This window comes from Convolutriloba macropyga, chromosome 2, assembly GCF_964194025.1.
Source record: "Convolutriloba macropyga chromosome 2, txConMacr16.3, whole genome shotgun sequence".
In the NCBI taxonomy this organism is placed as follows: domain Eukaryota; kingdom Metazoa; phylum Xenacoelomorpha; order Acoela; family Convolutidae; genus Convolutriloba; species Convolutriloba macropyga.
The window spans coordinates 23370579-23388271 of NC_134469.1; the positions used below are offsets into that span (position 1 = coordinate 23370579).

At 37.3% G+C, this 17693-nt stretch overlaps 1 protein-coding gene across 3 annotated transcripts in view; it reads right to left on the bottom strand.

Annotated features, from left to right (window-relative positions):
* Nucleotides 1–17693, bottom strand: part of LOC142358300 (bridge-like lipid transfer protein family member 3B) — a 381846-nt gene that overhangs the window by 28319 nt on the left and 335834 nt on the right. For all 3 annotated transcript variants that reach the window (XM_075409735.1, XM_075409739.1, XM_075409727.1), the window contains 2 exons: nt 10338–11830; nt 7026–7182 (listed from right to left, as the gene is read on the bottom strand). In XM_075409735.1, coding sequence (XP_075265850.1) covers nt 7026–7182; nt 10338–11830 — 1650 coding nt within the window. The remainder of the gene's footprint in view (nt 1–7025; nt 7183–10337; nt 11831–17693) is intronic.

Sequence of the window (17693 nt, forward strand, 5' to 3'; positions counted from 1 at the left end):
AGCAGCTTATTGTCAAATCTTGGAGAAGGTCCCAGGGCCCCTGGAGCCAAAAAATCAAAAAACATGAAAAAATTGCAAACATTTCAAAAAATTGCTTAAATTTGTGATATTGAAAGCTTGAAGAACATTCCATGTTATCTATAAATTATGCAGTAACATATTACCAAACCCTAGGTGAAGTTCCGTGGCTCTTGGGGCTAGAGAAACCTAAAAAACTAAAAAAATTCAAAACACTTGAAAAATTGGAAGTTTTATTTTAAAAAATTGCTAAAACTTATGAAATTAAAAAGTTAAAAATTTATCTATTCCCAAAAAAAATTTTCCACTAACTTATTATCAAATCCTAGCGGAGGTTTTCTGACACTTGCGGCTCAAAAAACCTGATTAAACCCTTTAAACATAAAAAAGCTGAAAAAAGCTAAAATTTGTGATGTTAAATCCTGCAAGACATTCCATTAACTTTAGAAATTATACAGTATCCTTTTTTCAAACCCTAGAGGAGTTTCCTTGGCTCTTGGGGATTAAAAAACCTAAAAAACGACAAACATTTTCAAAAAACTTGAAAAAAGCAAGTTTTATTTAAAAATTCCTTAAATTTGTGACATAAAAAAGTTGAGAAACTATTCCATGGCCAATAAAAACTTGTCAGTAACTTATGATCAAACCCCTTAGAATTCTTTTTTGGCCCTGGGTCTAGAAACACCTGAATAAGGAAAAACATTGAAATTGCAAGTTTTGTCAAAAAAAAAATGCTAAAATTTGCGATGTTCAAATGTTGAAATCATTCCATTAATACTCGAAACTATGCAGTAACCTAATATTAAAACCTAGAGGAGGTTCCTTGACAGCTAGGGCTAATAAAAATTTTCAGAAAACTTGAAAAAAATACAAAATAGTACAAACTTGCGTGTTTTTAGCGAGCGGTTGTTTGTCATTAGCTAGAAACAGGGGGCGGGGGTGCACCGACGGCTGAGGGAGGGTAACAGTGGGGTAGGGATAACACGTCGCGGGTAGGGTTGGGGTCAATAGTGGGGGGTCAACAGTGGAGGGGTCTTCAACCTCTAAGAACCGCCCTTCACACGATAAGTATAAGTCTCCAAAACAGTTTGAGCTGAAATAGAGCTGAAAGGCTCTCAGAGCACTTAAAGCCCACTGTGCGATAAATGTTCATCCCGTTTTTGCTCTGATTTTTTCCGTGTCAAAAAGTGTTCTAATTTAGCGAGGATTCAGTTGAATTCTAAAACTATACTTAATTCAGCTTTTAAACTGAAAGCTAATAAGATTAATACCAATGTCAGCTAGCAAGCAGTTTAATGAACCTTGATATCCTAATTCTCAATGACTTAATGACCGCGCTTTATCAGTTTATCTCATCTCTTTCGATTTTGATCTTTTGACTTTGACAGTACTCACCACATTGCGTAATGGAATGCCTGAAAGAATTTAAAATCCCTTCAGTTGAAATAATGAGTGAAATAGTGAGTGTAAAACAAAAAACTCAATCAAAAGATAAAGCAAATTAAAAAAACATAGCAGGAGAAAACTTGACGTACAATTCAAAGAATTTTGGTGTGACCAAAATCACTAATCCAATTTGACTTCAAAAATCGAAAAAAGACAAAATCGAAAGCAGTAAAAATTCAAGTGAAATTGCCACATGTGAACAAAAATTCACGCCGCAAAACCACTCGCTTTTTTGCTCCATTTCCTGTTTCAGCGTGACCAAAATCACTTTTCGGCGTGGCCAATTTCAGCGTGACCAATTTGACTTCAAAAATCATGAAAATGCGTGAACAGATCATAGAAAAAAAGACAGCGCCCCAATACAATTCAAATTCTTTGAATTGTAAAAATGAGAGCGCCTAAATAATAGCCATTGAGCGGATGACACTGGCCTTCAATAAAGACCCTTTTGCAATAATTGCTTCTACCTTGTTCGAGGTAAATCAGATAGATATAAGTTGAAAAAATTATCGACGCCGCTCAAAAAACTATGTAAAAAATTAAACTTTAAATTATTAAAGCTTGTTAAAATTCATTGCGCAGAAGTTTTTTCATTAGCGACCCTTATTACACATATGAGTTCCCTTGAACTTGAACTAATTCAAAATAAACTTAAATTTTAAAGTGCAAAAGTCAATTTATTGAGTGAGGTAAGATGATCAAAATCTAAACACGCAAAAAACTTTTGTTAGAGAGAGAGAGAGAGTGAGAAATGACGTAACGCGGGCAAAAGCAGTTAGTGAGAGGAAGAAGTAATTCAGAAAATTTGGTTTTCAGCTTTGAGGTGTGAACAAATGTAAAACGAAAAAAGAGCGTCAGACGACGAAATAAAAAACATAGCCAGTAGAAAACCACAAACGACGCGAATTGTCGTGCATTATAATCTTTAACCTAACCTTAGCAAAATCAGAACATCAAAATAGACAAGAGAAAAAAGAACAAAGTAGCCCAACAAACCACATTAAAGTGTTTGAAAAGGGCCGACAATTTTTTAGGTGCGGTGGAGCTAGGTGGGGTGGGTGGGTGGATAGGTTGGGGAGGTGGGTAGTGCTGGGGTAGATGGGGGGTAGGTGGGGGTAGTTAGGGGAAAATCTCAAATGACCTCTTCACCTTGAACATTACCCGCAGTTCCTAATTACTATACAATACAAACGCAGCTACTTTTAAAGTCCAATGTTCGAAAACAGAGGTCAACAATCAAAAACGGAGGTAAATGCTCGAACTGAAAGAAGTCAAAATTCAAGTCATGAACAAACCTGCTTTCTGCTAAAAAAAATCTGCAGAATCTCTACTCCTCTTCGAGTCGTAAAAAACCTGTAGAATCTCAATATTCCTCTTCGAGTCGTAAAAACCTGTATAATCTCAATACTCCTTTTCGAGTCGTAAAAACTAAGAGCACCGCAATATAGCTCCGCTCAGCTTACAGCTTCGAAGCTATTAAAAATAATTGAGAGATCCAGTATAAATCACAGAATGTAGCAAATGATGAAACCAGTAAATGATATGAAAGTGACAACAAACCACTACATACAATCATCTAAAGCAGGTAAAACAAAGCAACATAACGACACTAGACTATAAAACGAGAGCTGATACTCGAGAACATACTGATAATAGTGAAAACATTTGTCTATAAACTGCAAAAAATTTTAAAAATTGGTTAAATTCATGATATTAAAATCTTGAAAAACATTCCATTTCATCCATAAACTAAGCAGTAACACATTATCGAACCCTTGTGGACGGGTCGTGGCTCTCTACGCTACAGAAACCTAAAATCTGAAAAAAACTTGCAAGTTTTAAAGAAAAAAATTGCTAAAACTTATGATATTAAAAAATTGAAAAATAATCCATTCCCAAAAAAAAAGATTTTTTCATTAATTTATTATCAAATCTTAGCGGAGGTTTTCTGCCCTTGAGGCACAAAAAACCTGATTAAATCCTTTCAATAAAAGCTTTAAAAAAAGCTAAAATTTGTGATGTTAAATCCTGCAAGACATTCCATTAACTTTAGAAATTATACAGCATCCTTTTTGCCAAACTTGGATCAGTTGCCTTGGATCTTGTGGAATAAAAAACCTAAAAAACGACAAATATTTTCAAAAAACTTGAAAAAAGCAAGTTTTATTTAAAAAATGCTTAAATTTGTGACATAAAAAAGTTGAGAAACTATTCCATGGCCAAAAAAAAATTGTAAGTAACTTATGATCAAACCCCTTAGAACTCTTTTATGGCTCTGGGTCTAGAGACACCTGAATAGGGAAAAACATTGAGAAAAATTGCAAGTTTTGTCAAAAAATGCGATGTTCAAATGTTGAAATCATTCCATTGCCAAATAATTAGACCTACAAAGTATTATGAGGGAATTGGGAAAACCATTTCAAAAAAAAAAATCAGGTCAAAAACATAAAAACATACCCGGCCGATTGCCGGAAAATAGCCGCCGTTGATTACCATAACTCTATTGGGATTGAAAGAAAAGAAAATTACAACAAAAATTGATTATTGTATAAAAACACTTTTAAGTGCGATTTATTTTGATGTCATTTCGTAATTGAACATACTCTTGTCTCTCAGTGAGAGGCTACAGGGTCTAGTATCAATACCAATAAGAATTACAGATAGTAACTAAAACTTATGAGAACAAAGTTCAAGTACCGGGCATCTGAAAATAGGCTCTATGGGTTTATCCCGTCTCTATTTCTGACTTTGATTTTTTTATACTAACTCTCTTCATTTTGAATTGCTTTGCCGAGCAGCTGCTGTTTAAAAGAACTTTGAGCAGAATGACAGAAGAGTGAAACTAGCCTAGAGAAGTCAAAAATTTTACGCAAAATGTCGAAAAAGCGGCAAAATGGTTTAAAAAAAGTGGAAAAAGCGGCAAAAAAAGTAAAAATAGGAGCGTTATAATAGCCGGCTGAGAACATGAGGGAAGCTATTAAAAAATGAAAAATCAAAATCAAAAGGCCACATGTGAAAAAAGCACTGGCGAGAAAAGGAACTTTGGTTCAAACAAAAAACTAGGCCTAGAATGAACTATAATTGGATTGGGATAATTATTTAGAAAAAAGTCGGATCCAAAAAATAGAAAACAGTAAAAATCAAAGTGCAATTGCCGCATTTGAACAAAAAACCACTAGCGAGAAAGCGAAAAAAATTCACGCCGCAAAACCACTCGCTTTTTCGCTCCAATTCCTGTTTCGGTCGGCGTGACCAAAATCTTCTCCAATTTGGCTTTAAAAATCATGAAAATGAGTGAACAGATCTTAGAAAAAGACAGCGCCCCAATACAATTCAAAATCTGTGAATTGTAAAAAGGAGAGCGCCTAAGTAATAGCCATTGAGAGGCTGACCCCGGCTTTTATTAAAGACGCTTTTGCAATAATTGCTTCTACCTCGTTCGAGATAAATCAGATAGATATAAGTTGAAAAAACTATCAACGCCGCTCGAAAAACTATGTAAAAAAAATTACGATAAATTAATAAAGCTTGTTAAAACTAATTGCGCAGTTTTTTCGTTAGCGACCCTTATTATACATATTAGTTTCTTTGACCTTGAACTTATTCAAAATAAACTTAAATTTTAAAGTGCAAAAGTCAATTTATTGAGTGAGGTAAGTCACTTGTGATCAAAATCTAATCACGCAAAAAACTTTTGTTAGAGAGAGTGAGAAATGAAGTTACGCGCGCAAAAGCAGTTAGTGAGAGGAAGAAGTCATTCAGAAAATTTGACTTTTCAGCTTTGAGGTGTGAACAAATGTAAAACGAAAAGAGCGTCAGACGACGAAACAAAAAAAATAGCCGATAGAATACCGGAAACGACTCGAATTGTCGTGTATTATAATCTCTAACCTAACCTTAGCAAAATCAGAACATCAAAAGTGACAAGAGAAAAAAGAACAAAAGTAGCCCACCAAACCACATTAAAGTGTTTTAAAAATGCCGACAATTTTTTAGGTGCGGGGGAGCTAGGTGGGGTGGGTGGGTGGATAGGTTAGGGAGGTGGGTAGTGCTGGGGTAGTTGGGGGGGGGGGGTAGGTGGAAGGTAGTTAGGTGAAGGGAGGGGGAAGCTTGGGGGGTAGGGGTAGGTGGGTGGGGGGTAAGTTGGGGCGGGGGGGGGGGGTAGTAGGTAGATGGTTGGGGGTAGGTAGGTGAGTAGATAGGTTGAGGAGGTTGGTAGCGCTGCGGTAGTTTGGGGGGTAGGTAGGTGAAGAGAGGGGACAGGGGTAGGTGGGGGATAAGTTGGGGGGGGGGAGTTTCGGGTGCGGTGGGTGGGGTAAGTGGGTGTTGGGGAGGGGGAGGGGGGGGGGGGGGGGTTGTGCGGTATAGTTTAGATAATTAGGGGTGACTTATATAGGAACAAAAAAATCTCAAAACGACCTCTTCACCTTGAACATTACCAGCAGTTCCTGATTACTATACATTACAAACGAAGCTACTATTAAAGTCCAACAGAAGTCAACAATCAAAAACGGAGGTAAATGCTCGAGCAGAAAGAAGTCAAAATTCAAGTCATCAACAAACTTTCTTTCTGCTAAAAAACATAGCCGGTTGAATACCGGAAACGACTCGAATCGTCGTGCATTATAATATCTAAACTAACCTTACCGAAATCAGAACATTAAAATAGACAAAAGAAATAACAAACAAACCACATTAAAGTCTTTCAAAAATGTCGACAATTTTTTAGGTGCGGGGGGAGCAAGGTGGGATGGGTGGGTTTGCGCGGTGCAGTTTAGATAATTAGGGGTGACTTATATAGGAACAAAAAATCTCAAAATGACCTCTTCACTTTGAACATTACCAGCAGTTCCTAATTACTATACATTACAAACGACGCTACTGTTAAAGTCCAATGTTCGAAAACAGAAGTCAACAATCAAAAACGGAGGTAAATGCTCGAACTGAAAGAAGTCAAAATTCAAGTCATGAACAAACTTGCTCTCTGCTAAAAAAAAATCTAGAATCTCAATACTCCTCTTCGAGTCGTAAAAAACCTGTAGAATCTCAATATTCCTCTTGGAGTCGTAAAAACCTGTATAATCTCAATACTCCTCTTCGAGTCGTAAAAACCAAGAGCACCGCAATATAGCTCCGCTCAGCTTACAGCTTCGAAGCTATTAAAAATAATTGAGTGATCCAGTATAAATCACAGAATGTAGCAAATGATGAAACCAGTAAATGATATGAAAGTGACAACAAACCACTACATACAATCATCTAAAGCAGGTAAAACAAAGCAACATAACGACACTGGACTATAAAACGAGAACTGATACTCGAGAACATACTGATACTAGAGAACACATTTGTCTATAAAAAAAGTCAAGCCGCCGTTAGACTTGGGATGTCGGTGATACATGCAAAGATGCTAAGGGCAAAAACATTCATGGTTCTGATACATGCAAATATTATTCACTAATTCTGAGGGCAAAAACAATGGATCTGATCTTTTCGACGTTTTGTATTGAAAATCACCTCCATTCACTGAAGGGCACCAAGTAAGCTGACACTTTTCTTACATTTGGCATTAGCAGTGAGAAACTTGGCAAACGTAGTGTTCTCGTGGTCCTCTATTTCAATGTTAGGCACAGCCAATTGTATGACAGATGATCCATTGTCGACCAACAGTTGAATTGAAGCCTCCACATTCGTCATTCTCACAACCATCACTGTCACCTGAACATTTTGCAACCTCAAATATTTTTCACTTTAGAACAAAGATATCTTATTTTTGGTACTATTTACATTGGTACTGTCAAATCTTCAAATACGACATATTTCTTCGAAACAAATCATTTGAAAAAGTGAAGAAAGCTGAATCCACAATAAGACCAAGATTGTGAACACCTTAGAGGTCCAATTCTTTTTTTCAATTTCACAGATAAGCCAAGTTTTGAAACTATGCAAGTTATTCAGCAGTGGAGGTATCAATGCTTCATGTCCACTTATCTGGGCCAAAAGCCACAAAGTTTTTAAACACGGCCGGCAGATTGCCGGAAAATAGCCGCCGTTGACGTGCTAGACGCACATCGGGATTGAAAGAGAAAAAGAAAGAGATTGAAATTGACCAATTTTTTTCCTCGGTTCAAAAACTGTTCTAATTCAGTGTGCAGTTTCAATTTTTTCCTCAGTTCAAAAACTGATATAATTCAGTGTGCAGTTTCAGTTAGATTATAAACCTACACTTACTTCAGCTTCTAAACCGAAGGGTATTAAGCTTGATACTAATATCAGCTATCAATCGCTCTAATGAACTTTGATAACCCAATGCACTATGACTTAATGACCGGGCTTCATCAATTTATCCAGTTTTTGATTTTGCTCTTTTGACATTGACCTATTTTGACATACTCACTACATAGCGTACTTCACTACGTATAGTAAACAATAGCCGTTTAAGAGGCTGACGACGGCTATTAAAAATCAAACACAGCCGGCAGATTGTCGGAATAGCTGCGAAAGAAAAGACTTGCGTAACGTAAAATACAGATAGAAAGATTTCGAAAAAAGTTATCGAAGCCATTTTTTATTCAAAGGGGAGTACGTTTGAGAAAAATTTTGGGTGCCAAAAATTTTGACGAAGCAGAGGTTCCAACCCCCAAACCCCAGCTTAAGAACCTGCCGCATTAACCACTAGGCTACAGGTCCCTTATGCTCTCTTTTATTACAAACAAATCTGTTTTAGCAACAGACATAAATTCTGAATGCGAGCAATTAATTTAGGTCACGCGAAAAGCAAGAAATCAGGAGTGAAAAAGTGATTGAAAACCCAAAGCGACAGAATGTTCTAGAACAAAATAAAAAAGCCGGCAGATTGCCCGGATAGCAGTGAAATAGACTTGCGTGCTGAAAAATACAGATGGAAAAAGATACAGAAATGAGTGGATAGAAGTTATCGCCGCCGCCTAAAAAACAAGTTTAATTCAAAGGAGGTTGTTTTGGGTGCAAAAAATGTTTCATTGCCGCGGCTCGAACGGCCGATCTCCTCAATAACAGCCAGTCGCCTTAACCAATCGGCTGTCGGACCATACAATTTTTTTTCCTACAATCAACTTTGTTTTAGCAACAGAAAACTTCTGAATAACCGCAATTTAGGTCACGCAGAAACCGTGAAATCAAGCGCGAAAAAAAAACGATTTAAGCAGCGACGAGACAGAATTTTCTAGAAAAAATGTAAAACAAAAATGGACCGTCAGACGACGAAACAAAAAAACCAAGAGCACAGCAATATAGCTACAATCAGCTTACAGCTTCGCAGCTATAAAAAAACGAAGAGCGTCAGACGTAGAAACAAAGAACATAGCAAGACAAGTCCCGAAATACAATCCAAATAATTGCATGAAAAATATAAAGTACTCTACCTGACCAGCATATCAAGTGAACAATCGAAGCCAAAAAACAAACAAACTCATCTCAAAAAGCTGACAAACAAAACCAAACAAACTAAACAAAAATATACTCATTCCTAAAACTCTTGAAGCTTTTACCCCGAAGTCAAAATTTGATCCCTTTAAATATAAGTATTTCAAAAATATGTCCAAAACCAATTTTTTTCTCTGAAAATGGTCCAGTAAAATATCTGCAAGACCTGAAAAAAATTCATTGGCTCAAAAAGATCGATTAACTCAGAAAAAGACAGATTCAAAAAACTTAAAATCAATTGCAAATTTTAATAAAATGTTCAAGCAAAATCAAGATAAAAATATCTTCAGAACAATTTCGTTGTCTCTAGAGGATATCCCGTAACCCAATTCCGAGATTTAAAAAATTTATTAGCTCATAAAGATCGATAAACTTCATTAAAAATTAGAACTCCGCTCTATTAAAATATTTAAAACCTATTCTATTCCTGTTTTGAAAGTCTAAACCTATGTTGAAATTCAATTGCCCCTAGCAACTATTTAATAACAAACTATCAAACCCTGGAGGAGGTTACCTGGCTACTGAGGCAAGAAAAATTGAATAAAAGACAAATGTTTTAAAAACTTGAAAAAATGCAAATTTTATCCAAAAATTCCTAAAATTTGAAATGTTAAATTGTCTGAAACATTTCCATATACACTAACAAAAATGCAGTAACTTTTTTATCAGACCGTAGAATAGGTTTCCGCCCCTTGAGGCTGGACAAAAGTCAAAAATTGACAAACATTTTAGGAAAACTTAAAATTGCAGAGTTTATCAAAAAAATGCTAAAATTCTAGACATTAAAATGTTGAAAACCAATCCATCGTTACTAGAAACTATGCAGTTACCCATTATCAAACCTTAAAGGAGATTCCCTGCCCCCTGAGGCTGGAAAAAATGACAAACAACTTCAAAAATTAGTGTCATTTTGCGTGTTTGTAGGACCAAAACATATAGCTCATAAACTGGTCATAATAAGTAATTCTGTCTCACAAAAGACATTCATCAACTTCTAAAAATTGCAACTTAAGACTAATCAAACCAAAAAACTTAAAAAATAAAAACATGAAAAATTGCACCATTTTGAGCTAAAAAAAACTCCTAAAAATGACCTTTTAACCTTAAATTAAGGCCATCCCAGCTGCAGCACCACTCTAAAAACTTGAAGTACTACTAAATCCACTTTGGACCTCTAATGAAACTTAATGCCCAAAAAGATCAAAGTCATTAAAAAATGTGCGAAAATATCTTAAAAAAAGCACAGCGCACCAATACAATCCAAATTCTTTGGATTGTAAATAACCAAGAGCACCGTAATATAGCTCCGCTCAGCTTACAGCTTCGAAGCTATAATAAAAGTCAGTTAGCTAGTTATTGAAGATCAGATATCAAATATCACGTAAATTGCAATCCGTAAAATAACTTACAGGCATGTCATTGCGCTCTTCTCCTAGGAATTCCTCTTCGGGTTTGTACGTGTTCACAGGTTTTAACTCCTGATCGTAATCAATCACTTTAGGTCCAATATTTGTCCCTTTGTTCAACATCCCAGCACCGTCAGTTGAAAGACATATGAAATCGTCTTCACTGGAGTAACCTCCAGACCCAGTCGAGAACTCGGAACCTGTGATTGACATGGTATCAGTGAACGTCTTTCCCATAAGAGAACTGGCACTTGAAAATTTGGCGGTTAAACTACCCGCCGCGGAAGACAGGCTTGTCAGGGACACCTTTGCAGTGTTAGTCGCGCCTTTCATCGATGACGCCGTCGAGTAGCCAGATGATGAGTTTTGAATCTTTTCTGATCCCAAATTACTTTTTCGTCCAAACTGCATTTCCGAAAGGTCGGCATTTGAGTCATTTGTGGGAACATGCCAGGACGTATCTTGAGTCTGTATCGTGATAGCAGGTATCGAATTTAGCTGTTCCGAGCATATATTAGGCAGTTCGTTTAAAATTGCTTCCGATTCTCCCGAGCTCTCATTCGCTGCTTTTTTATCAATAGATGCTGAGCACCCTTCTGAAGCGTCATCATTCATAAACTGGTTCTTCAAACTTGAGTGTCCGGACGTTGACTTCACTTCTGCTGATTCTATGTTTAAGTTATTAGATTCAGCTTCTGTAAACTCATGAGTCGAAGAAAGCAATAAAGACCTTCTGGTCGCCATAACGTCAGCCGACTCTGGTTGAGGAGGTAGCATGAAGGCAACGTCTAGCATGGGAAGAACTCCAATAATTGAGACTGTAAGTTCTTTCTGATCACCGCCCGTTTGGTTCCATTGGTCTCCCAGAATCAATTTCTTATCCTGATCCATGATGTCTACTGTTTCAACAAGCATCTCTTGCAACCTCATAAGAACTATGAATTGATAATGATCCAAATATAAAGTAACCCTCTTCTTGGAAGTGAACATAATCTGTATAAGTGGTTCCACTTTGGGCATATATGTCTGTTCCAATGGATGAACAAATTCACCATTGACCGTTTGCTGGTTTGACGCAGAAAGGGTCGCATTAGAGCAGCTTTTAAGCAGATCTGGGGTCACCTGATTATTAGCATGAGGTGAGGACCTTACATAACTAGGTGATTGTCCGTTTACGTTTAAGTGATTATTGGCTGTACTCGGCCCAACGCCGTTGTTTAAGTTGCCGTTAGGTGTTACTGTACCCGTGCAACTGCGCTGATCTTCGACAACCTTCTGCAGCAAAGGATAAGACACAAATACGGAAAAGCTCACGGGCTCAATCAGAGGCAGGCGTCCTAATTTGGTAGTCTTGATTCCGAACCAATCGCTCCATACTTGGTCTACCTCCAGTACTACGGTGTCGAGGAAACCAGGGTATCGCAACATGTTGACACCTTTATCACTCACATGACTGATATGATTTGGAAAGTACTGTTTCAATTCAGCTGCCAGCTCTGAAACAGTCGGCCTGTTCTAATCAATTATTGCTGGCATGGATGCTGTCATCACACCACTTTGCGAAGCATGCAGCTGAAGAGGCTCAAGCAAGTGTGCTTCCGCACAACTATTTCCGGCCTTCCAGACAATCAGGTTAAACATTGCCTTCAGCAAACTTTCAATTAACAGAAAATTTCAGGAAAATTTGTTAGTTTCTTCCCCGCATTTCTTGCTATTAATTAACACTGGAAATTGCTTTCCAAAAATTTGTAATTTTAAATTCAAATTTTCTGGAAATAGACGTTAATGAAGCCATTGAGCTACACTTTGGCTGTGCCGAGTAAATTAAAATGGGCATCATTAAAAAATGCGAAAGAAAATGTGAAATGATAGTAAAAAACTAACTTTTTAACACTTTTTTAACATCGATTAAAAACCACTTAAATTAAAATTTAAGCTGAACTTGGAAATCTCAAGCAACTGAAACTGTGCATCATTTGTAAACTTAGGTCACCTTTGTGATATCAAACTCAAAAAGTCTACTAAAATCTATGAAACTAAGCGTTGTCAAAATCAAGAAAACGAGGAAAACTGCTCAGCTAAAATTTCAAGTTAAGCATACGATCTTTTGAATATAGCATGAATTGAAGAAATAGCAAGACAGTAAAAGCGGTCAACCATTAGGTAATAATAAAAAATAATAATTGGCGAAGTAAAGAAAACATAACCGACTAACGTCGGGCGAATTGCTCTCAAACGACGGGCGAGCGGTTGGCTTCGTCAGTAGCTAGCCACGGGGGGGGGGGGGGGTGCACCTGGGGCTGATGGGGGCAACACTGGGTTGGGGGGTGCAACAGCGCGGTGGGGGGTGGAGGCAATAGTGGGGGTGGGAAGTCAACAGGGTGGGGGGATGTCTCAACCTCTAAGAACCGCCCTTCACACCATAAGTATAAGTCTCCAAAACAGTTTGAGCTGAAAGGCTCTAAGAGCACTTAATGCCCGCTGGGCGCTACCTGTTTATCCCGTTTTTGAGGACGAAAAGTCAAAAGCGTCAGACGAAAAATCGGTCAAGCGAAAAATCGCATAAAAAAAGAAAGACCAACAGGACTAATATAATTGCTACAAACTTCGTTTGAGAGCAATTAAACATTACCGACCAACGTCGGGCGAATTGCTCTCAAATGACATGCGAGCGGTTGGCTTCGGTATCAGCCTGATGGGGCTTACGGATGATGGCATTGGGGTGGGGATTAAGCGTTGGGGGAGGGGGAGGGTTGGACGAGAGGAAGTTCAAATCGTCAAGTGGAAGAGCGAGGACGAGGAAGGGGTGTTATTGGAAGAGGCTCAAACTTTCAAGGTTAGGACTTGCCCTTCACACCATGAATACATCTCTTCAAAAACGTTTCGGTGAATCAAACACTTAGAGACTAGTAAGGCTCTAAGAGAACTGCTCTATCACTTAATGCCATTGCCCTCTGAGTTTTGCCCTCTGAGTAATGCCCTTGCCCTCTGTTTACCCAGTGCTTGAGGACGAAAAGTTAAAAGAATCAGATCAAAAATCGGTCTAACGAAAAATCGCATAAACACGCCTACAGGACTAATACAAGTGCTACAATCTTCATTTGAGAGCAATTAATAACTTCATAAATTCAATATTTTAGCAATTAGATATTTACATTGTTAAGTTTACTTGCAACCAGTTATTTAAAATCATTGGCTGGCAGGGAAGCCGAAAACAATGTGGCTCAAACTCGAAAATAACGCAAAAAGTTGAAAAAGTTAGGCAACTTTTCTTAGGCAAAGGAAACAGACCGAAGCAGAAATTATTTATAATTCTGAGCTGTTGTATTTTAAGAATGTTTAAATTATTGCTGATTCTATTAGCAGCCCGTAAATACTCTTCAGTTAAAGTGTCACACACTCATTTGACCTTCTCTTTTAATTGAAGTAAAGAAAAGTCAAGTAAAGAAAAGAGTGAGAAAAGCCAATTTTGAGAGTGAGGTAAGTCACGTGTGACCAAAAAATTAATCACGCGAATGCACAAAAAAAACACTCACAAATGACGTCACGCACGCAATTCAGTTGAAATTGCATGAACGATTGGACAAAAAGCAGATTTGAAGTGCTGATTGTGACGCCAGATGGTCGTAACAAAACTCCTGTTGACAAAATTTAAACAAACAAGAGAAGGCCAATAATAGCTTGAGCTATCGCTTTGCGGCTACTAAAAAAGAAACCGTCAATTACTCAGAACTATGCAGCTTCATAAAACTTGTTTTGTCTCTGGTAAAAAAAATAAGCATACACGCCACATCGCCGGAAAATAACCACTGTTCATTCCTATAAACTCCCTTGGAATTCAAAAAAAAAATTGATTTGATGCTTGGATTTCGCAGTTAGACATATTCCTGCTTCTCAATGAGTGCGAGGAAACAGTGTTTGGTATCCGATCCAAAAACATGGAGCCTAGCAACCAAGACTAATTAGAACAAGGTTCAAACACGGAGCATCTAAAACTCGGCGGTATCAATTTATCCCCTTTAGATTGATCTGCGAGTTACTGTTGCTAAGTACCCCTTTAAGCAGAATGAGAGAAGACTGAAACTAGCCTAGAGAAGTGAAAAGTCTTTCGCCTAAAAGGTGAAAAAAGCGACCAAATGAGGTAAAGGGAAACAATTTTTTCTCTAGAGAAGAAAAATGTTAAACATACCCGGCAGATTGCCGGAAAATAGCCGCCGTTGACTCTCATAACTCTATTGGGATTGAAAGAAAATAAAATATCAACAAATGATTTTTGTATAAAAACATTTTTAAGTGCGATTTATTTTGATGTCATTTCGTAATTGAACATACTCCTGTCTCTCAGTGAGAGGCTACAGGGTGTGGTATCAACACCAATAAGCATTATAGATAGTAGCTAAAACTTATGAGAACAAAGTTCAAGTACCGGGCATCTAAAAATGGGCTTTATGGGTTTATCTCGTTTCTATTTCTGACTTTGATTTTTTTTAATACTGACTCTCTTCATTTTGAATTGCTTTGCTGAGCAGCTGCTGTTCAAATTCACTTTTAGCAGAATGAGAGAAGAGAGAAACTAGCCTACAGAAGTCAAAAATATTTCACGCAAAATGTCGAAAAGGTGGCAAAATGGTTAAAGCGAAAAAGTTTGACGAAGTAAAAAAAAACATAGCAGAACAAGTCATGAATTACAATTCAAAGAATTGAAAGAAAAACTCAGACGTACTCCACCTGACCAGCAGATCAATTGAACAATGCCAGCCAGAACACAAACAAAATCATCTAAAAAATTGAGACAAAAAATCAAAACTAAACTATATTTTCATTGCTAAAACTCTTGGAGCTTTTAAACCTAAGGCAAATTTTTCCCTTTAAAAATACCTATTTAAAAAATCTGTTCGAAACCAATTTTTGTTTCTGAAATTGGTCCAGTATTATATCAGCAAGACCTGAAAAAAAATCATTGGCCCTTGAAGATCGATTAACTCGAAAAAGAACAAAAAATTTAGAAAAAATCAATTGCAAACTATAAGGAAAGGTTGTTAAAAATCGTGATATTAGTATCTTCAGACTCATTTCTGTGTTTCTAGAGGCTATCCAGGAACCCAATTCCAAGCTTTAAAACATAACCGACTGACGTCGGGCGAATTGCTCTCAAACGACCGGCGAGCGGTTGGCTTCGTCAGTAGCTAGCCACGGGGGGGTGCACTGGGGGCTGATGGGGGCAACACTGGGTTTGGGGGGGGGGGGGGCAACAGCGCGGTGGGGATGGGGGTCAACGGGGGGGGGGGTTTCTCAACCTCTCAGAACCGCCCTTCACACCATAAGTATAAGTCTCCAAAACAGTTTGAGCTGAAACAGAGCTGAAAGGCTCTAAGAGCACTTAATGCCCGCTGGGCGCTACCTGTTTATCCCGTTTTTGAGGACGAAAAGTCAAAAGCGTCAGTCGAAAAATCGGTCAAGCGAAAAATCGCATAAAAAAAGACCAACAGGACTAATATAATTGCTACAAACTTCGTTTGAGAGCAATTAAAAACTCATTGGCTCATAGATCGATAGGCAATAATTTTTAGAAAACTTCAAAATATAGACATTTGTTCTATTAAAATGTCGAACGCCATTCAATTGCCCCCTAGCAACTATTTAATAACATACTATCAAACCCTGGATGAAGTTACCTGGCTACTGAGGCAATAAAAAATGAAAATGTTTTGAAAAAAAACGTGAAAAAATTGCAAAATTCATCAAAAAACTTAATTAAGGTTAAATTGAGGTTAAATTGTGGAAAACAAATCTATTGAAACTAAAAACCACGCAGTAGCTTTATATCAGAAAGTGGAATATGTTTTCTCGCACTTGAGAATGGACGAATATCAAAAACTGACGAAAAAACTGGGAAGCCTTAAAAAAAATTGCAGATTTTATCAAAATGATAAAATTCGAGACATTAAAATGTTACAAACCATTCCATTGTAAAGAGAAACTATGTAGTGCCCTATGAAAATACCATAAAGAAGAACCGGAAAGACTGAAAAAATTGACGAACATTTTCAAAAAACTGAAAATGCGAATTTTGTCAAAAAAAATTGCAAAAAATTTGTGATATTCAAAAGTTGAAACCTATTCCATGGCAACACAAAATTTTTCAGTAACTTATTATCCAACCCCAACCCCTGATGAGGTTTTCTGGCCCCTGAGACTCGAACAACTTGAATAATGACAATAAATGTCAAAAATATGAAAGAACTTGTCAAAAAATGCTAAAAAATCATGATGGCAAAAAAACCCTTCCATTACCACTAGAAACCATGCAGTAATCTATCATCAAACCAGTTATCAAACCCTAGAGGAGTTTTCTTGACACCTAGGGCTAAAAAACCACAAAAAATGACATAAATTTACAAAAAACCTGAAAAAAATTGCAAACAAACCGACAAATGTCGGAAGAATTGCTCTTGAACGACAGGCGAGGCAATTTAATTCATGGTCTTTAGAAAAGATCAATTTTTCTTTATGGATACAAAAAACCTCGAGCCCACCGGGATTCGAACCACTGACCTCCCGAAACATGGCCAAGCGCACTAACCACTGCGCTACGAGTCACTTAATTTTTCTATGCTGCAACCGATTTTATATTAGCAACAAGCTTTACTTCGGAGCACTAGAGATCACTCAAAAATGATGAACGAAAGCGTGAAAAAGTCACTTGAGAAGTAAAAAAATGTTCTAGAAGAAAAGTGCAAAACTGTCAAGCGAAAAATTTGCATAAAAAGACACACAATTTACAATAATTGCTATGAACTGCGTTCAAGAGCAATTAAAAATTAGTATCATTTTGGGTGTTTATGTTTGTAGTACCAAAACATAAGCTCATAAAATGCTCATAACAAGCAATTCTGTCTCACAAAAGGCCTTCATCAACTTTTAAAAGCTTCAACCTAAGACTAATCAAAACAAAAAATCAAAAAACATGAAAAATTGTACCATTTTGAGCCCAAAAACTCCTAAAAATGACCTTTTAACCTTAAACTAAGGTCATCCCAGCAATTGCACCACTGTAATCACTTGAAGGACTACTAAAGCCCACATTGGGCTTCTAATGAAACCTAAAGCCTGCTGGGCTTTACCTGTTTATCCCGTTTTGAAAGATCAAAGTCATTGAAAAATGGTTGAACACATCTTAAAACACAGCGCACCAATACAATTCAAATTCTTTGAATTGCAAAAAAATAGGAGCGCTATAATAGCCGGCTGAGAAGATGAGGGCGGCTATTAAAAACAAAACAGTCTAAGGTCGATCGAATTGCTCTCAAATAACTGGAGAGAGGTCGGCTCTGCCAGTAGCTAGCTTCAGGTTATAGA